Below are 20,971 nucleotides of genomic sequence, written 5' to 3'. Positions count from 1 at the left end.
TTGTTCAATATCCTTCCTAAATTGCTTCTAAAATAATTTTATATTGCCTTTGTGAGCAATATAATGAATATAACGCTTTCGTAACTTTGTCTTTTCTAATTCAGATCCTACTATTTTATACTAAATATTGTCCAATATTTATGAAATTTTGTATGTTCAAAGACACCATGCCCTAGATCACTGTCAAATATTTATTTTGCATAGGTAAACTTGCATGTGACTCGAATAATAATGTTTTTTTTTATAGTTGTCAAATTAAGAAACAAATTAATTATAAATTTTGAAGGCAGTAATCATTACAAAACTAAAGGGAATTGTAGGAATAGTGATACTTGGTGTTATTTATCTAACCATTCTGCACCACATATTAAAATTTGATGAATTTAGAATTAAATTTCACTACAAATACATAGTTCTTAAAAATACTGAAATATGATAATTAAACATTTATTATTCAAAAACTAGGAAATTAATTACTTTCAAATATTTAATAATTCAATGCAATGTCGATGGGAACTTACCGTGAAAATTTGGTTGAAACCTGTGAAATAAAAACAAGTTGTGAAAGTGTCCCTTTAATGTTACCGCCTATCTATTGGCGCAACTTTTGGTTCTCACATTCGATTTTACACTTCCTTATGGGAATAATATCAAATGGTGGCATTATTGCAACCTGTCCTTTAAATCCGCCTTTGAATAATTGAATTTATTTCGGAAAATTATTTTATTATTGCAACATTTACATTCGGTAAAATTCTCATATCCTCCCATGACCAAATAAAAGATACTCACGAGCAAATAATGCATAAATGACTACCTCGTAATTCCCATTTAAGTTACACTTTGTTCGATTATCGGGCAAACGAAAATTTTTACGTTCTCTTTATGGGAATATGCCTAAGTCTCTTGTCATGTACCGACCTGTGTTATCACTGCGGTGGACTTGTGTGGTGCTAAACCCAATACCAGGTAGGCCTAAAATGTGTACATGATTACTATTGTCCTTTCGTGTTTAAATTCCACTGCTATAGACGCAGCAGAGTGGTCACAAAATGATATAGGAAAGAGTATCTGCCCCACCCGACAAAATGATCGCTTTTCCAAAGCATTATTGTTAGAAATTATAGTCTCATTTGCTATGTATGGCCGCAGAAGTAGTATTCATAACATTCCTTTCTGAATTATTAGGACTATTGTTTATTAAAAAGAATGAATATGCTTAGACAATTAATATCATCCACTTATATATCTTGTAATTACACTGTTATTGGTGATTAGTTCAATATATTGCAAAATAACGCTAGAAATTTTACAATACGCGAACAGCAATTGTAATGCCGACTTAATGGTATAAACTTCATAAAAAACTAATATACATTAGTACATTAGTTTCTGGTATCGTAAGAAAGTCCTATTGTGAACAATCTTTTAAATTAAAATTTATCCCTTAATTTGAGTAGACATATAACTGATTCCCTATGTTATATACACAGTGATCCGTTTGGTTATGGATAAAATAAAAATACCGTAAAACATTTAGTAATGAACTTTATTTGTTAATACATTGTGGAAACAACACTGAAAGACTGGAGATTCCTCAGAGCTCAACATGACCCCCATTGCGCACCCTCACAACTCATAACGGTGATGAAATTCAGCCAATGTCCGTTGAAACATAAGAGGAGTGATTTATTGAAAAACATCAATGTTCCTGAGTTTATGTGAATAGACAATGTATTTAACAAAACCCTACACGAAGAAGTCAGGATGGGTTAAATCTGGGGAGTATGGGGACCAAGCCAAGAGATAGCTGGTTCTCGTACTGGGTTCCGCCTGCGGCCTCCTGCAAGTTTCATTTTTTTTAACACAGAACCTGTTTCTACAAATGTTCGATACTACAACATGATGGAATCCTATTTAGGTACATTACGCACAACGTATTCACGTCGAAATTCTCTTTGAACTCTTTTAACACTCTCAAATTTAGCATAACAAAGAACACATTGTGCTCGCTGTTGATTTGTAGTAGCCATTTTAATCATCTACGATTTTCATTTGTCCTTTCAGAACATGCATTGTTCTCATATATGAAGAGTCGACTGCAAGAATGATGGATGTCACTTTCTTGTCGAAAATGAACCAAGACTGTCAATGCATAGCTTAAGACATATAGAATGTACATACAGAGTTATATGGCATTAACACTGATACTAATTGTCTAGTAATAATCGGAAAATCACAGTTAAGCTTCGAGCGCTAAGCATTTCAAACTTTCAGTAGCTTCTCCTGCAACATGTATTCCAAATGACATCCATCATTCTTGCAGTGGACTCTTCATATGGAAACTCCCATCTTTTAATCATAATATAACCAGTAAGAAATTTTTCCTACTGTCATAATAGCTTTATAATAATAAATTAATATTATATATTATACATATTATGTTACTGTTATTTAGTCAACTGTCCGAAGACATGTCTAGATCCCAAAAGTGACATTCAACAAAGCATTACTCATTAGGCAACTAGGCCAGGATATAATGAGGTAGGGTGGCTAGTTCCTTTCCCTCTCCATTGCATACATCGCTCTCTAGTTACATATTATACTAATCAGACTTCAGATATATACAAATACATTTTTCTTCCTCTGATACATATCGTCAATTGAGATTTACACTACTGCCTGATAATAAATGTAAGGTATGAGCCAGAGTCTCTGTCAGAGAAGTGTGTGTCTATATAGTCAGAAAATTAAACAAAAGACGGAATGTCACTCGCGAGATAACACAAGAACAGAATTGTCTCGAAACACGTAAAACGTACAAGAGAGAGAGAGACATAAAAATTGTTATAGCTGCCCTTTCTAAGTGTTACCATGAAGATACAGCCTACTGATCAATCAAAATAAGATAATATTTTAATTTATGTATGCTAGTAATTTGTAATGCAATAGTACAATAACTGTTTTTGTTTTGTTTATGTAACTTTGAGTGTGCAGCTATCGCTTTAAAAAATTATTCCATTTTAATTTTTAAGAATATAAATGTTTATGTAGCCTGCTCTAACTAAGGAGTCTCTTAAGATTTGCAGCCCGATGTCTTCTTTGTGATACTAATATCTTTAAATATCATTTGAGACGTCCTTTATAATTCTTTCTCGCAGAAGAAAGCCAACTTATATGTACATGTGACGTCACCCAGAAGTCCACTTCCACGGAAGACTATTCCACAATCTTCTGGTGCTCCGAGGGATGGTTCACCAGGATGCCACTTTACGAATCCAGTAGAATTCAGACTATTATCTGTTAAATTAAATAATATATCAAATATTTTATGGCACTTATTAGTTTCTTACAAGATACTCTATTTATATAGTTCAACACAACATATATTCTTTTTATTCGCTGTATTTCAGTAACCTATATTGGCGAAATGATATTGATATGATATCTGACAGTAGAAAAAATCTTGTGTTTAAAAGTCAGCTATTCGCAATAGATGTTTTATTGGTTTATGAAGGTATGATAACTTTGACAAACTGAGATACTCTTGAGTCAATATATGAATTCAAAATCCCAGTGGCCGGATGTGTGGCTTGTGAGTAGAAGGGCATTTTAGAGGAATGTGCCCTTTTTGAGTAAAACGTTTTATTGCATTCTCTGATCTGTTATGCATATGAGAACCAACTTGTAGTTCAATATTGTGATCATAGGGGTCAGGAGTACCCAAAATGTAAAGGAATCCATAGATCACATTATTACGGTTTGAATTTTCAACATCAATATTCTCGAAACTTGCATTTCTTGCACCCAACCCCTCAATTATTGTAATCAATTGCAACCATAATCCTTGTATAGAGTAACCCTAATCCAACGTAATTAGGACTTTCATGTTTGATTGGAAGCACTGTATGTTGCGGTCAGTTTTGTTCTATTCTATACCAATTCTTTCTTCTATATCTTCCAAAAATTAACAGAAGAAAACAAACATTGAAAGTATCAGTGCTAGTAGTGGTGTTGCATAGCGATTTATAAAGACACTAACATAAAAATATCCAAAATCAATGTTAAAAGGGATATAACTGAATTCATTTGACTTAGTAATAGATATCATAGTAGTAAACAAACTTGCCCTAATATAGTGGGTGCCCTGAAGGACTATGTATACCAAATATAATTACAAGTATTAGTGAATCCGTACAATTGTATGAAAATGTTTTCGTGAGATATATTATTATTACTTACATATTTACTTACTTACTTACTTATTGGCTTTTAAGGAATCCAGAGGTTCATTGACGCCCTCACATAAGCCCGCCATTGGTCCCTATCCTGAGCAATATTAATCCAGTCTCTACCATCATGTCCCACCTCCCTCAACTGAATTTTAATATTATCCTCCCATCTACGTCTCGGCCTCCCCAAAGATCTTATACCCTCCGGCCTCCCAACTAACACTCTATATGCATTTCTGGATTCGCCCATACGTGCTACATGCCCTGCCCATCTCAAAGTCTGGATTTAATGTTCCTAATTATGTCAGGCGAAGAATACAATGCGTGCAGCTCTGCGTTGTGTAACTTTCTCCATCCTCCTGTAACTTCATCCCTCTTAGCCCCAAATATTTTCCTAAGAACCTTATTCTCAAACATCCTTAATCTCTCTTCCTCTCTCAAAGTGAGAGTCCAAGTTTCACAGCCATACAGAACAACCGGTAATATAACATACTGTTTTATAAATTCTAACTTTCAGATTTTTTGACAGCAGAATAGATGACAAAAACTTCTCAACCGAATAATAACAGATGTTTCCCATATTTATTCTGCGTTTAAATTCCTCCCGAGTGTCATTTATATTTGTTACTGTTGCTCCAAGATATTTGAGTTTTTCCACCTCTTCTAAGGATAAATCTCCAATAATAATAATAATAATAATAATAATAATAATAATAATAATACTAATAATATAATTATATTATAAATTTACTGTATATATGTGATTTCTCAGAAGATAGATTGAAAATTTTAGAGCTATCAAATAAACAGTCTTGGCCAAAGAAGATTCAAGATTGAATTCTTTACAAAAATTAATAAATTTTTGTTTTTGTAATCGTGCCTCTAGCACCCACTAATAACCCAATAATTTCTAGTAGATAACGTCGAATACGATGCAGCAGCTGAAAAGGTACGAAGCCTAATGCAGTAGTAATAAGCAAAGGATTTGCTTCTAATTAAATCGAGGCCTTTCAGTGAGGAGGGGATCGATAATAGCTAATTTTTAGTCAAATCTGCTTTCAAAAGACGAAAATTCATACATGCGCAGTTATTTTTACGAATAAAGTAAACAGACCGGAATACTTTAAGATAACCTCGCAATAATGGGAAACATTAGTAAGCTAATTCTGAACATCAGTAGGTCTATTTTAATAAGATTTTCTGAATAACAAAAAACAGTAGGAACTTACTAACATATCCATACTTTCAGCTGAATCACACTGCAAAAAATAAAAATAAATTGAACTTGAACTTGGGCAATAATCAATTCTGTGAAAAAAAAAATAAGAAAATAAAATAAACTTTGTAACACATAAAGGTAGTTCAAGGAAAAATTGTTCCGGCGCCGGGTATCGATCCCGGGAACCTTCACTTAGCGAGCGAACGCTCTTCCGACTGAGCTACCCCAGGAACTATACACGACACCGTCATAATTTTTCCTTTGTATCCACACAACTCACATGAGCTGACAAGACGCCAGAACTCAACTATGAGTGCACACAAATACTCAGCTATCTAGTGGAGTGCAGTGTGTATTCTCAGTAACTGTTTCACGTTACTTACCTAATGCTACAGAACAGTATGAAGGAATCTAAAGACGGAAAAGTGGTGATCAGGCAAATTCTTTCAATGTTGCATGGGAAAATACTTATTTTTTCATAGCTGCTGGAGTAAATACTCAGTGCTTTATCTGCCACAACATTTTGAAAGGTAGAAAGAAACGTAACATAATGCGTCATTACGAGTCCAGACATAAAGATACTAAAGATATTGATCTTCAACAATTTAAATATCTCTCTTCAGGGAAAAGGCCAGCTCAGTGTTGCTATGTTGAATAAATTACGGGATTTCAGTCGTAAACTTACACTTTTCGTAAGTCAGTTTCGGGAAGGTAATGTGGCTTACTTTCGAACGATAGAAACTGCTCGTGATGAAGCCACGTTAAACGATTATGTGCAAATATTAATTGAAATTCAAAATGAATTTAATTCTAGGTTCCAAGATCTTGTCTTAAAGTCCACACCTGTGGAGGAACGGTTAGCGCGTCTAGCCGCGAAACCAGGTGGCCCGGGTTCGATTCCCGGGTCAAGTTACCTGGTTGAGGCTTTTCCGGGGTTTTCCCTCATCTCAGTATGAGCAAACGCTGAGTTACTTTCGATGTTGGACCCCGGACTCATTTCACCGGCATTATCACCTTCTCATTCAGACGCTAAATGACATAAGCTATTGATAAAGCGTCGTAAAATAACCTACTAAAAATCTTGTCTGAATTGGAAAGAAGATTAAAGTTATCATAATAAATTCTTCAACATCAGTTGAAACAATGCCATATAAGTTACAGGTGGCCTTGGTTGGCGCAGTTGGTATAGCGCTGGCCTTCTATGCCCGAGGTTGCGGGTTCGATTCCGAGCCAGGTCGATTGCATTTAAGTGGGCTCATATAACCTCGACAGTTGCGAGCGTCGTTAAATAAAACATAACATTTAACGATTTACAGCTCGGACTTATTGATCTTCAATGTGGCCTAAGGGGTAAAGATCGTTTGAATAATACTACTATCCTGGTTGAGTTTTACAAGACTAAACATTAGCAATAATATCCACGACTGCACAGGCTGGCTGTGAAAATGATTGCTATGTTTGGTTCAACATTTATATTTGTGAGAAACTGTTTTCTATAATCAACTTTAATAAAGGCAGACATCGAACATCTGTCACTGATGTTTCATTACGATCAGTAGGCTCTGTTCCTTTCACCTGCAACAGCATAAAACCTCGTTTTGATGTACTGATAAATAAAAATATAACAAAATGATATTGTATATTTAAGTAGGTATAAAATTTCTATTATTTCTGTAAAATAAATATTTCTATATTAATTAATAAGTCCAAGATAGTTTTGCAAACACTGAACGGGAATTCATTTCATAAACACTCGTACTAGTACTTCCATTTTTGTATATTTTGTACGATATCACCCCTTCTTCCAGTCCACCCTATATTGAGCGAAGCTAATATCTGCATTCCGCTTATGAGCTGTGAGCCGGCTCGGAGAGCGGAAAACTTGTGCAAGCCTGGTCTAAACCGTTATTCAAATACCAAAATGACATTTGACTTTTTGGTTACTTACACCCTAAAGATTGTGTTCTTAAAATTAATGCAGTTATACTCATTTCACTCTTTATCTATAATGATAATCTAATAGCTTGATATGCTAATATAAGCATAATGTAATACAATTTGACTTACTGAAAATAGTGACGTACTGCCCTTCAATATCTTTGTCGTGAAATCCAACGTATGCACAATTGTTTTTCCAGTCGGTATATAATTGTGGATGGGGATCCCAAAATGGCTTCAAAGCGTCGGACTCTTCGTCAGAATTTATTATTGCCAGATGAGTTCCTTCCTCGGCACACGCCTTGACTGCGTCGTTGAAGTCTTTGAAATCCGTGTGGAATTTGTAGAATCCCAAGCCGGGCACGAGCTCGTAGCCTGGACCTGGTCTCTGTGGAGGAGCTACAACAAGACCATCAAGAAGCATCTGATAAGATTCACGAAGCGCCTGAATAAGCTGCTGATATGCTGACATGCTCTTCAGTGTCCGTTACGATCCACATTCTTTCGTCGATATTGCATTGTTCCAAAAGGATTATACAACTTTGTAAGCTTCTAGAAATTTATTTAGAAAACATAGAGATTTGAGTTTAATGCCCTGTAATAATAAAACTCGCCAAGTTTTCACTCAATGTGGTTCAATGTGACTTCCTTTGGTAATGTGGGAGACATCCAACCTCAACTCAATTTCTTGCCAAACTCGCTGCAGCATATCCGGCGTTACTACCTCAACTGCGACGGTGATTCGATTTCTCAGCTCAGCGAGATTGGCAGGTAAGGATGGAACGTACACTTGTTCTTTAAAGAACCCTCATGAGAAGAAATCAAGCGGTGTCAAGTCGGGGGACCGATGTGTCCATCATGTCGGTCCTCCACGACCGATCCACCGAACAGGAAACCTGAAGTCGAGAAAATCACGGACGTTTTGGAGGTAGTGTGGAGGTGCACCATCCTGCTGAAATGGATTTCCCCTTCTTGACCATCTTCATCTATATGCGGGATGAGAAAATTTTGTAGAATATCTAGATAGACAAAACCACGATAATTTTTTTTCCTAGAAGAAGAAGGGGTCGTACTCTTTAGTTTCACTTAAGGCACTTCTCTTGTTCGACCACAGCATCATCGACACGTGGACGTCCGGGAGATTTGCCATGGGTAATAGAACAGCCAGTCTCAACAAAAGTACGGTGCCAAGAATAAATTGTTGCCCTGGTAGGAGGATCCTTGCCATACTGGGTACGAAATCTACACTGAACCATTTTCGCAGATTTAGTTTCTTCAAACAAAAACGCACAGCGAGCTCGCTCTGCACCTGTGAAAGCAGCCATTTTGAAATAAACTACGTTAGCACACGCGGTGACAGAAATAGGTACTACAAAAATATGTCAGTGAAAACTTGATGAGTTTTGCTATCAAATGGCATTGCAACCAGCTTCGTATGTTTTCTAAATAAATTTATATAAACTTACAGAGTTGTATAGTCCTTTTGGAATCACCGTGTATTAGTGTTTAACAACTATGGCATATTCCAGCCGCGGCGAAAATGTGACTCACGAGCACATTGAGGCCCGCAATGGTACCTGTACATTTCTCTTGCTTCCTATCTTCTCCAACCCCCACCCTCTCACTCACTGGAGTCAAACTCCGTTCCATTTGTATTTGTGTTTTACATGCGAATGGCGTATCGTCGCAATGTCTCTCTCGAAGCCATGTACCTCTACAAAAACGAAAGTTTCAAGTAGGATGGGAGAACGCATTTTTTGCTGTCAATATGATGAGAATATTAAATATATGATTTGTTGACAAGTATTACGAGGAAAACGGTTGTATAATATAAAACGGAAATATAAGTTACTACATGTTACTGATGAAACATTAAAAGGTTAAGTGTTGTTATTATTATCATCATCATCATCATCTCTGTACGTCGATCCTTTTTCAGTAGATGTACGAATAACGCGATTAGATCATCAATTTAAACTCACAGATTTACAGTGTGATGTTAAATGAAAGCTAGATGTAAGGGCTTGACAAATGTTGAACTTTTCAAGCCTTTGCCAAAAAATAAATATCCGAAGCTTCGTTCTTTCGCTTGGTCGTTGAAGCCATGTTCGCTACAACTTACGCTTGTGACAAAATATTTTCAACAATGAAAATAGTAAAAAAACAAATTTAGGTCATGACTGACAAACAAATACCTTCGTGATCAACTACGACTGGCAGTAAGTGACATAATTCCTGATTCTGAAACTCTGTCGCAGAGACATTGTGAAGAAAGTTAATTTTAGGTTGTGATAATGTGTCCTATGTTTTTTTGTTCATTTCTTTCTTTGTTACACGTACTAAACATTAGTTTGTAACCTTCTACTGTATAAAATTATATTGAAGTGCTTGACGTAAGGAAAATGAAAATCCGTTAATAAGTCAGACAGTTGCTTCACTTCCCCTTCGGGTGTCCGCCTCCCTCCATAGGTGCTATACACGTTGCAGGTTACACAGTGGCTCGTCGCACGATTACATTTTCGCCACGGCTAGCATATACCGTGTGAAATCGGACAGTAGCCTAAGCCACTTCCAATACGAAATTACTGTCATACGTCTCTGCATTGCGTTCATTGTCCATCTACATATCAGTGGTATTGAGATTGAAGCTTTACACAAGCTCACCTGTAATCTAGGGTACATCTAGGATTGACTCACTTCCTTTGCATTTCTTTGCAATATGATTACCAGAGCTGAGATTCCTTTAACTTGCGCTGTGCTGTAAACTATGGAGCGACTATGTTTCTAGAGGTAAGAAAGGGACAGAGAATACCTTTAAGATCCCATTCGGAAGCATTGCTCGCGTGTTTACAGGTACAATCGGATGAAAAATATTCTAGCAAGTCAGTGAACAAATATTCCATATGTACTTAATTTTTCATTATTGAGCAACATTTGCACTGCAATTTAACACAGTAAACTTCATAAAATTTTGAAAAGTAATTAATTAAAATACATACAATAAACTTCTATGAATATCGAATACTAATAACTACAGTTCGACATATATAAATAAATTGTACTTCTATGCATAACAAATACCAGTATATGGTTCACTGATCTTTATGACAATAAATTACAATATACATTCTGATTGTATCAAAAGAAAAAGAGGTGCAGTTGGGTGAAAAATCTTGTTGGGTACTTGTACTCCGTGACGTGGACGGGAGTTATTCCTGTTGTGTTTTAACATTAATTTTCATAAGTTGACTATGTCTTCTTGAATTACAATGTGATTGAACGAAATGTATTTTTATTCCGCTCTTATTTCCACATTACATACTTTACAAAATATATTACAACCTATGACACAAAAGTATTCCTGGCCAAATTCATTTACCAATATTTATCGCATGTTGTGTTTTCTTATTTTCGGTATATTTCTGAACAACGTAAGACTACGTTGTGACTACCGCTTGTGCTCGTAACAAATTAAATGTTCATGCACCTGAGTAAGGAAAACAAACCTTCACGGTATAACTCACTTTGATATCGTATTCTCGTTGCGAGTGTACGTTCGTAATTCTACACGTCAGACTACAGCTATAGTCTAGACACCACTAACCTATTTTCATTGTTTTGGTTAAATGAATCGCAGCTCTGATGATTACTGTCAAGGGTAACTATAGATCCATTTACCTATATTACAATATATATTGAAAGAAAAAATCCTCACCTGTGACTCTGGCTACTATCTGGACTGATTCGCTGTCGGTGCACTTCTCTATGGTGTGATCAACGTCCACTTCCAAAGGGCCCAGAACACTCTGCTCAGCGTCGTGTCCTAACTTCACCTGTTTTCAATTAATCATGAGTCTGTGTAAAGAGCGTAAACCTTTTCGGCAAACTGAAAATTTACTTATTAATACTTTCATTGTGGATGAGGAAGAAAAATGTCAGCTAGTGAAGAAATGCTCCTTTTATTAAACATTTTCATAAATTATTGATTATGCTAAGCTTTTTAATTCTACTGATATAATTATAAATTTTATTGAAATTTCTCTTATTAAGCAAGATATATACATATTGATATCCTAATCTATATGTATGTATGTATGTATGTATGTATGTATGTATATATATGTATATGTATATATATATATATATATATGTATATATATATATATATATATATATATATATATAATTTGAACTGGTAATGGAAATTACAGGAAAACGGCTGAACGGATTTTAATAAATGAACTGTCATTTTGAAGCTTGGCATCCAAGGATTTTCAGAAATATAGTAACTTCCAGTGAATCGTTAGTTTTCCTACATAATTTTCCTATTTTCCAAAATCCATCTTTCTTTCAGTTTTGAGAACTAATTGCATTTCAGCAAGGCCGTGATTTCAGAATAAAACAAAACGCACACTACAATAAACAATAGGTTATTACACGAAGGCCATGACCTGCAAGATTGCTGACGTATTTAGAGTTCAAATTCAATTGGTTATTAAAAACTTCAAGACTTGCTAAAATAATTAACAGGTCTCATTTTGGGGTGTGTAATTTTCTGATTACAGCTATGTATTGGATATTAAAATCTACAAAACTTGAGGTGGTTTGATAAAATTATTACTATTAGAAATGAAATATTATTATACAGTTAATGCCATTATGTGACAATTTTTCATTAATTATACATATTAATGCTATATTGATGACATGAAAGTGAAACATTTTTGGGTTATATAAGTAGATGTAGAGAATATCTTAAATTAGATCTTCATTTCTATAATTTACAGAGTGGCGGCTATTTTGCAAATGAACTTACAAAACTTACATAAGAGAGAAATGTTATTAACAATCAAATATTTTCATACTCATTAATCAAGTGGAGTTGGGTCTTTTTCATAAACTTATTGGCGGTGTGGTGTAGATATATTTATATGCGTCATTCTCTTCAGTATTGGCTCGAGAGAGCGCAAAAATTACAGTTCCTAAGGAAAGACCAAAGGTATTACTTACATTTAAAATTGAGGCCTACAAAATTTTGTAGTCTCCCGATCATTTCAGCAAGATCTCTTAACAGGATAAAATAATTTTACCCTCTGCATTTCATTTCAAGCTCTACATGCAGTATCTATACTAAGATGCTATGTCTATTGTTCGAAAACACAGCAAACCTGACTTTTTTAACTTTCACCTACAATCCACAATGACTTGAAATAGCTATTCTTTACTCACACATGAAAAACCCACTGATCGTCCTGACATTGTTACTTGCGTTTTTGCGTTTAAACTCAAAAACTGAAGGTGAATAAGTTCAAGAAAAAGTATTTGGCAATAAACAACATTCAGAGGGCGTATATTTCATTATTATGGAAGCAAATAAATTTCAAAATGTCTGGTATTCTTCATTGAAAATAAATCTGAAAAAATTTTATTTGAACGTCTAATGAACTAAGTTCGCAGAATTTGCTGCACAAGCCACTAGTTATTATATAATTAGAGGCGGATCTGTGTGCGGTTAGAAAACGAAACAAGTTACACGCGACGATAGCAGTAGAAACACAGTCCATGCATTGCATAGGACGCGAGCAGTAGCAACACAGTCAATGCACACTCAACTTCAGGGACAATGCACATAGATCCGCCCTCTAATTATAACTAATTGTTCTGACTGTTACATTTTTACTACGTAATACTGATTTGACCAATAAAACAGTAAGGGACGACGTGTTTCAACCAATCATGGCCACTTATTCTACAATTTTTATCACCTCCCTAGCATTTGTTTGTTTTTATCACATCCCTAGCATTTGTTCATTTGTTTTCCGACATTGTACTTTGAATAATTGTACCTTTTAAAATGATTCACGTTCATTTCATCATCCTTAATGAAAACGTTTCTGTCATTTATCTTGTTTATATTATTTATGTTATTTTACGACTTCTGCTGTATGAGATTATGGATAGTCACGTATCAGAAATTGTTTAGGCCTAATATATATTGATAACCGAAGTGGAATGCAACTGTTTTAATAAAAATGAAACTGAATCAACAAAGCCTTCTTGGCTAGTTCGTCCATAGAGTTATATTTGATACAACTGCTAACAAGAGAACAGCTGATCATAACACATTACTGCCATCTAGCGGAATATTTGTAATGATGAGATGGTCAAATAATACATTTGCAAGACAATTTAATATTATAGTAAGTCGATTATTATTTTATTGTATTAGAGTATTTTATTTCTTCTTATCTTTATATATTTTCTTCTAATCGCGTAATAGTCAATTAAACCCAACTCGAGATTTGATTTCTCTAAATAAATGAAAAACTCCAAGTGAGATTACTGTATATAAAATTACAAAATTTTCTGAAAATGTTCTCTTTATTAACCATTTTATAGTTTACTGATTTTGTTCAATTTATTAAAACTGCATTGTGAGTAGGGTGTCACATTTTCCGGTTTTATAAATCCTTAAGTTATGGAGCTACCAAATAACTTCGGACTTAGAACCACTGTTTAAACAACATTTTTCTGTGTATTTGGTTTTCCTAAGTTTTATAATTGAAGAGGTGGCTTCGAAACTCTCCTATGTCACAGTGATAAATTATGAGAAAAACGACAAAAATTGATAAAACAAATTTTAGGCTCGTAGTGCCTGCATTATTATTTTTTTTTCAAACGGATCTATGTCAAGACTTAGAAGAGTCTGTTAAACGGATTTACCTAAGTGTAACAACTCCAATGAGTACGCTATCTATAAGTTTTTTTGTTCTACTGCTTTCACCTGCAGAAGACAGTAGAACTAACCTTCGAAACGGTATGAATTTTTGCATTCACAATCATAAATAAAGATATCCAAATCTCATATCTTCTTTTTAACAATTGCTTAAAAAACCTATTTTTAACTCTGTATTATATTTATTTTGGATAAGATGTTTTTGAAGAATGTCGGTCACATAGTAGCTTTAATGATGCAACCATAATAAAAATTCCGAAGATGAAACCGTACGGAACAGGATTCTGTTGCAGATTAAGTATCTCTCCCAAAATGCTAATATAATTTCACAAATGTGCCATGATCGGGAATCCTGGTTTTAGGTCCGAATTTCACGTTTTCCTTTGCCAGTAATTAGTTTAAATGCTGTAATTCTCATACTTATAATCGTGAGGGGAGTAAAACTCAAGAGATTGTGAATACAATGCAGTAATAAATAATAGAAGTATGAAGTACGCTATTGAGATCTCTCTTTTCTTAGTCATTTTATTCAAAACTTCATTAGAATATTTGCAAAATTATTTTTTAATCCTTAAAATCTGTGTATTTAATATGTTTAGTGTTTATTCTTCAAAACTAAATGTAGGCCTGTTGTAATACCATATTTAGTATTCATGTCTGGAGAAACATATTTTAAACCTGTAGGCAATGTGCAGTGGAATATTTATAATTGTGTATGCAACATTAAAATAAATAATTTTCTGTGAACTACTATTAAATATTTTATTTTTTCTTTTCATCAAATTAAGAAGCCGAATTATCCTTTCGGTAGAATTTGAAAGATGAAAGATTCAAAACTGACACAGGTGCTTTAGCAGAGTGTACTGAAAGGAAAAAAAAATTCTAATAATAATTTATTTTATTTTAATATTATATGAAGTATAAAGAGAAATTGCTTTGTTGGAGTAAGATATTTACTGCGAGATTCTTAGAAATACTCATATTCAGCACTTGGTTTTTGAACATTCTATCTGTCCGTTTACCACTAAACAGCAATTTCTTCCCAACTTCTGGATGAATTTTGTTCAAATTCTGAACCTTCGAGTTACAAAACAATATACTGTCGAATAATGCACATGAAGTACAATAACTTTGCGGAAAAAGAATGCTAAGTCTTTCTTTGAAATCAAGAGCACAGAAATCTTTTAGTATGTTCACGATTTGAAGAGCCACATTTCTGTGAAAATTCTTTAAGACTGGTTTTCTACATCGCGGACAGTATGTACCCTTATTCTATGCTCTTCCACCATTTTAGTAGCCAATTATGATTTTTTATTTTTTATATGTAGAACTGTTTACCCCGTTTTCGAGTCATAATGTGATACATAAAATCGGATGGAGGTGTAATAAATAGTTTAAGAAACCGAACTATGAAAAAATATATAATTTTTTTCCAAACATGCGAGTAGACTAAATTATTTAACTTCCCTTCGTACAAATAGTAACGAATAGGCCTATGCTGTTTGATTCAATTTCCAAACAAATCGTAAATGGAATATATTACGAATTGAAAGCAAACGGTATTTCATCAAGCCACAAGAGCCCTTTATATCACATTGCGCAATTTTACAAAAGAAAAATGTAACAATAACAAGCGGACAAATAATAGGAAGTGTACTGAAATAGATTTCTTAATATTTTGGCAGTTTTCTATTCTTAAACACCTTGTTATGAGATTACAGAGGATTAGAAAACGTTAGCTAATCATTCTCACTCACTCTCTCTCTCTCTCTCTCTCTCTTGCAAGCACAAACATGATATTTGAGTGCTGTGTAGGAGTTTGCCAGGTTTACTAACTTCAGCGATCCAGTGACCTGAAGAGTTACGACGGCTGTTGACAGAGAACTTGAAGGCGGAGGATTGAGGGGAAATGCACCGTAATCCATTGGAAATCCCAGCACACCAAACTACCAGGAAACCCAGCAACATGATCTGTACAATCTTGGGTCTACAGGAACACATTCTGTAGTCCTACAATAATAAATACATAAGATTAAAGACATATGAGGCTTGGGTTAACCTAACATAATGGAAGTAAAACCGTCTGCTTTTGCATTGCCGAACATGAAGCATTTAAAGGAGTAGATGGATTTGAAGGTGTGGACAACATTGCTCTCATAATGTAGTTTCGAAACGTCGAAAGACACTCCAAACTCACAGTTGGATTGGTAGTTAATAGCTGGAAAGTAACACTTACTCGCATTTGTAGTATGTCATTCATTCGGTACATTTCAAAGGATTTTCACGACCCACTAGTGAACTTCGGATATATTGTGTGGGATGATAACGACTAAATTGCCAATGAAAAGTTAACCCTTAAATTCACAAAGTATTCTATAGGATACAACAGCTTAATAGGTTATCTATATATATAATTTGAACTGGTAATGGAAATTACGGGAAAACGGCTGAACGGATTTTAATAAACGACCCATCATTTTGAAGCTTGGAATTCAAAGTTTTTCAGAAAAATAGTAGTTTTCAGAGAAATGTCAATTTTTCAACATAATTTTCCTATTTTCCAAAATCCATCTGTCGTCAATTTTGAGAACTTGCTAATTGCATTCACGGCCTACTTGATGCTCGCTTCGCTAAAAGCGAAGGTAAGATCAAGTCGGCCGTGTTGCATTTCAGAATAAAACAAAACACACACTACAGTAAACAATATTACACGAAGGCCATGATCTGCAAGAATGCTGACATATTTAAAGCTCAAATTAAATTGGTTATTGAAAACTTAACTTACTAAAAATAATTTACAGGTTCGATTCTGTGGTGTGTAATTTTCTGGGTACAGCTGTGTATTGGATATTAAAAACTACAAAACTTGAGGTGGTTTGATGACATTATTACCATTAGAAATGGAATATTATTGTAGTTAATGCCATGATGTGACTATTTTTCATTAATTATATATATTAATGCTATATTGATGATTTGAAAGTGAAACGGTTTGGGGTTAGGCCTATATAAGTAGATGTAGAGAATAACTTAAATTACATTTTGATTTCTATATTTTACTGAGTGGCGGCTATATAGTATATATAGTAGGCCTATATGTTACTGAAAGCCATAAAACTTACGTAAGATAATAATATTATTAAAAATAAAATATTTTTGTAGTTATTAATCAAGTGGGGTTGGGTCTTTTTCATATATTTAATGGCGGTGTGGTATACATATTTGTATGCGTGGTTCACTTCAGTATGGCTCGAGAGAAAGAGTATCTTTCATTATTATGGAAGCAAATAACTTTCAAAGTGTCTGGTATTCTGCATTGAAAATAAGTCTAAAAAAATTTCATTTGAACGTCTAATGAACTTAGTTTGCAGCATTTGCTGCACAGGCCACTAGTATCCTATAATTTTAATAGAACAATAGAAAACAATTGTTAGGAAAATTAAATTTAACCAAAATTTCACAATACTATATTATTGTACAACACATAAATTAATATGGACAATGCGATAGTTTATTTTCTTCACAGTCCGACACGGTTTACTAAACTGGTGTGAGAAATGAAGTTTTGCCAATAAGGGTTAATGCTCCGAAATAATTTGAGCCATGGGATAAAAAAGATTTGAAAGAAAGCCACAAACATTTCCTTTCCAATATATCATTCCAAAATATGCCATTTTTTAATCGTTTGAAGTCTTCAAAGTTTGTTTTAATTAAAAGAAATGTATAATTTTTAATCTTACTGTATTAGTGCATATCGACTTGAACAGCGTGCAAACCATAGTCTAGTGTCTAAATCTACTGACACGAGCCTGTCGTATTTAAGTACACTTAAATGCCATTGACCTGGCCAGGGATCAAACACACAACTTTGGGCATAGAAGACCAGCGCTATAACAACTCGCTAATCAGGTCGACCGTACTTACTGTGATCAAAATTAGAATTATTGATCTTGTTGTATTCTGTTGGTAACAAAAATACAAGTTCTTGTAATTTTTTTATTTAAATTTCGTTTTTCAGAAATATTCAATTAATATTTCTTAAGTAACATGTTTAGGTCGTATTTATTTTTCGAAATAAAATATATGTTTCTAAGAATAAATTCTTTGTACACGTACAGACAGATTTATTTCAACTACTACGATACTGCAAATAAATCTGATGGGACACAATTTGTTTATTTATTGAGATTCGTTCAACAATAAAATTATTCTTAACCCTGACACATGGCGCACCGCCACAATTTTTCAATCCTTGCTCAGTACACTCATCCCTCCATCGTTCACGGTACGAGATATGTAAACAGTCCTTAAGGGCAACACGCTTCGCAAGGTCGCGCGTGTGCACGAGAGTCTTGTTCTAGATCGTGTAATATGGCATTGTTCTGTTTCTACTACCCTAGCACTTTTCAGATCAACCTTAAAATTTAAAATCCCCTACCTTTTTGTCACGCCTCTATTTATCAGTTAGTGCGTGGAGAACAATGTCATACGTTATCAAGAACTGAAGCGCTTTGCTTTGAATGTTGCCTGACTACATTATACCACTAATATTAGCCTACTGCTACAGGTTATATTCCTATTCTTACTACAGTTACTACTGCTGCTACTACCATTATCACTATCAATATGACTGTTCTCTCTCTCTCTCTCTCTCTCTCTCTCCTTGAGGCCGAGAGAGGAACATCCCTGTGCCCCACGACCTGAGGTCTAATGTGTGCCCATGGGATGAGTTGTAGCCCATCGACAGCACATATGCAGAAGCGACTTAATCGCTAACGCCCAGCGACCAGTCCCACCATCCCTCTAAGTCCGTATACCATTTCACACCAACAGCCTCCCCACAGTCCCCCCTCAAACGGTCTGAGGTTTAAACCACCCTTCTCGTCTCCTCAACGGTCTGAGGTGTAGACCCCCTCTCCCGTCGGGAGGGAAGGGGGTTCCGCTGCTGGGTCATCAGCTACCATGCTTGACATATCCATGGAGGCCGGCCGAGAGTGTCAGCAGCTCCGGAGGGCCGCCGCAGGCGCGATCTGAAAACCAAGGAAGGCAATCGGAATGATGAGGAAATGACGATGAGGCAGGAAAGGAAGTCGCGAGAATGAGTGGGGTTCTATGTGGCTGATAAAGTTACCTGATATTCATCCATACCAGCGAGGGAAAAACCCCTAAAAAATCTCATCCAGGCTACTCTTTCCAAGAGGGAAATCGAACATCGGCCCGATGGGTTCGGGAGAGAAGACGCTACCACAAGACCACAGCGGTGGACACTACTACTATTACAGCTATTACAAAGGATTATTTATGCTATTACTGCTATTAATAAAATAATCTTAATATCAACATTGACTGTAGTCAACAGTAATTTTATCATTGAAAAAAATGGATAGTCGAGTTCAGTAGTCTCACAAATATATTAAAATATTTTATTATGGTATTTACAAGTCGGGCAGCTTATTATCCAGTTGTTTTTAAATTCAGGCACCAAAGGATTTTAAAAGACCGTCATTAAGATGCTCAAGATCATCAAAACGCAACGACATACAACAAATAATAAGTAGTAATAAAATTGCGGTATATAGAATTATTTACACACTAGTGTTATGCGTATGATAAATGGAAATTTCATAATTTTACAATAGTAGTAATGATTTTTATTATGGAAATTTATGATAAACAATCTGCCTATCTTACAATTTATTTGATTTAATGAATAACCGGTAATCTCGTTGTTTAAGTAATGGGTTGTCAGTTAAACCAGCAAGCAAAAGAACAAATTATCATTATAACAAGTTATTTTATCCCATCCCTACCAAATACGGACGCAGTGTGACCATAGCCATTAGCAGTGACCATAGTTATAAGTAACCACACAGCGGATTTTGGCTCTCTACCATTGAGCTCTATACTAGACTGGAGGCACCACCGCAATGCTCATTCCTGTCTGAAAGCGTGACTTTTCGTGGGGTATTGCCCTCTCTTTCTAACTAATGTGTTTGAATGAGTCTTTCGTGAGGTTAATGTTGCACATGCGCAGTAAGCAATAAAAACCGTTAGTGTATGATAGCATTCACTGCAAGAGAGACAAGGACGACACTATGTTAGAAAGAGATAGCCAGGCGCTGAGCATTCGCGTCGCATTGAGTTTTGCCTCCAGTTTAGTATAGAGCTCACTTCTCTCTACACAGCGACAAGACGTCACGGAGGAAGTGTAGGAATGAGTTCAATGACCTCACTTTTTGACTTACTTACCGAAAACTGCTTATAATTGAGTCCTGTCACTTGTGAATTTCCAATCACGATTCAGAATTCTCAAACAATGCGGGCCTTTGTTTAATCCACAAATTTTACTAAATTTGTAATGCCTATATGTAACGGTACCACAATGACATTTAACTTATCGACATTGAAGAATCCGTTCTTGCGTCTTCAGTACCACGTGTATATTTCTTCTGGATGCTAGAAATATGGCGCCGTACTTTTATACCTTCTTGAGAACCTCATTAAAAGATTATCTTAGGTAATGCGATTATTAAAATGAGAACAGATTACCTGTACGTAAGCCCTTGTTATTCCATCCCACCTTGTACAGCTGCATCGTGATGTCATAATACATGTCTCTTTAACACTTTTCCTCGCTAAAAGGATTCGTTGATGAAGTCAGCTTTCATTTTACATAAACTAAAGCAATAATGTTTTTAATACAATGGAGGATGATTAATACAACTTCCAGAGAACTGATACAGGAGGTTTTATGTCAAAAAAGTGCGTTCGTGTGCTATTCTTAACAACTGGAAATGGTACTTATAGGGAGATACTATGCTTGTGTCCGTGCAAGAGGTATTGCAT

At 35.0% G+C, this 20,971-nt stretch overlaps 1 protein-coding gene across 2 annotated transcripts; it reads right to left on the bottom strand.

Annotated features, from left to right (window-relative positions):
* Positions 1–1,531: 1,531 nt before the first annotated feature.
* LOC138709067 (hemolymph lipopolysaccharide-binding protein-like) lies at positions 1,532–20,562 on the bottom strand. 2 transcript variants are annotated; one of them, XM_069839570.1, is made up of 5 exons: positions 20,375–20,562; positions 15,962–16,135; positions 11,105–11,222; positions 7,519–7,788; positions 1,532–3,300 (listed from the first exon to the last, which is right to left on the bottom strand). In XM_069839570.1, the coding sequence occupies exons 2-5, from the start codon at positions 16,124–16,126 to the stop codon at positions 3,143–3,145; spliced, it is 711 nt and encodes a 236-aa protein (XP_069695671.1). In that variant the 5' UTR covers positions 16,127–16,135; positions 20,375–20,562; the 3' UTR covers positions 1,532–3,142. The 2 variants fall into 2 exon arrangements, with proteins under 2 accessions (XP_069695671.1, XP_069695670.1); XM_069839569.1 differs by lacking the exon at positions 20,375–20,562 and adding an exon at positions 19,087–19,156.
* Between the last annotated feature and the right edge of the window lie 409 nt (positions 20,563–20,971).

This window comes from Periplaneta americana, chromosome 11 (genome assembly GCF_040183065.1).
Source record: "Periplaneta americana isolate PAMFEO1 chromosome 11, P.americana_PAMFEO1_priV1, whole genome shotgun sequence".
Lineage (NCBI taxonomy): Eukaryota > Metazoa > Arthropoda > Insecta > Blattodea > Blattidae > Periplaneta > Periplaneta americana.
The sequence above is the reverse complement of the archived record's forward strand: the minus strand, read 5'-3'. Positions and strand labels throughout refer to the sequence as shown.

Bases quoted from the DNA above. Each gene is read 5' to 3' on its own strand.
- LOC138709067 (XM_069839569.1), bottom strand. The intron at 11,223-15,961 runs GTTAGTAAACCT...AATTGAAAACAG, and splicing joins CAGGTCACTGGATCGCTGAA to GTGAAGTTAGGACACGACGC. The intron at 7,789-11,104 runs GTGAGGATTTTT...GTCTTGTTGTAG, and splicing joins GATAGTAGCCAGAGTCACAG to CTCCTCCACAGAGACCAGGT.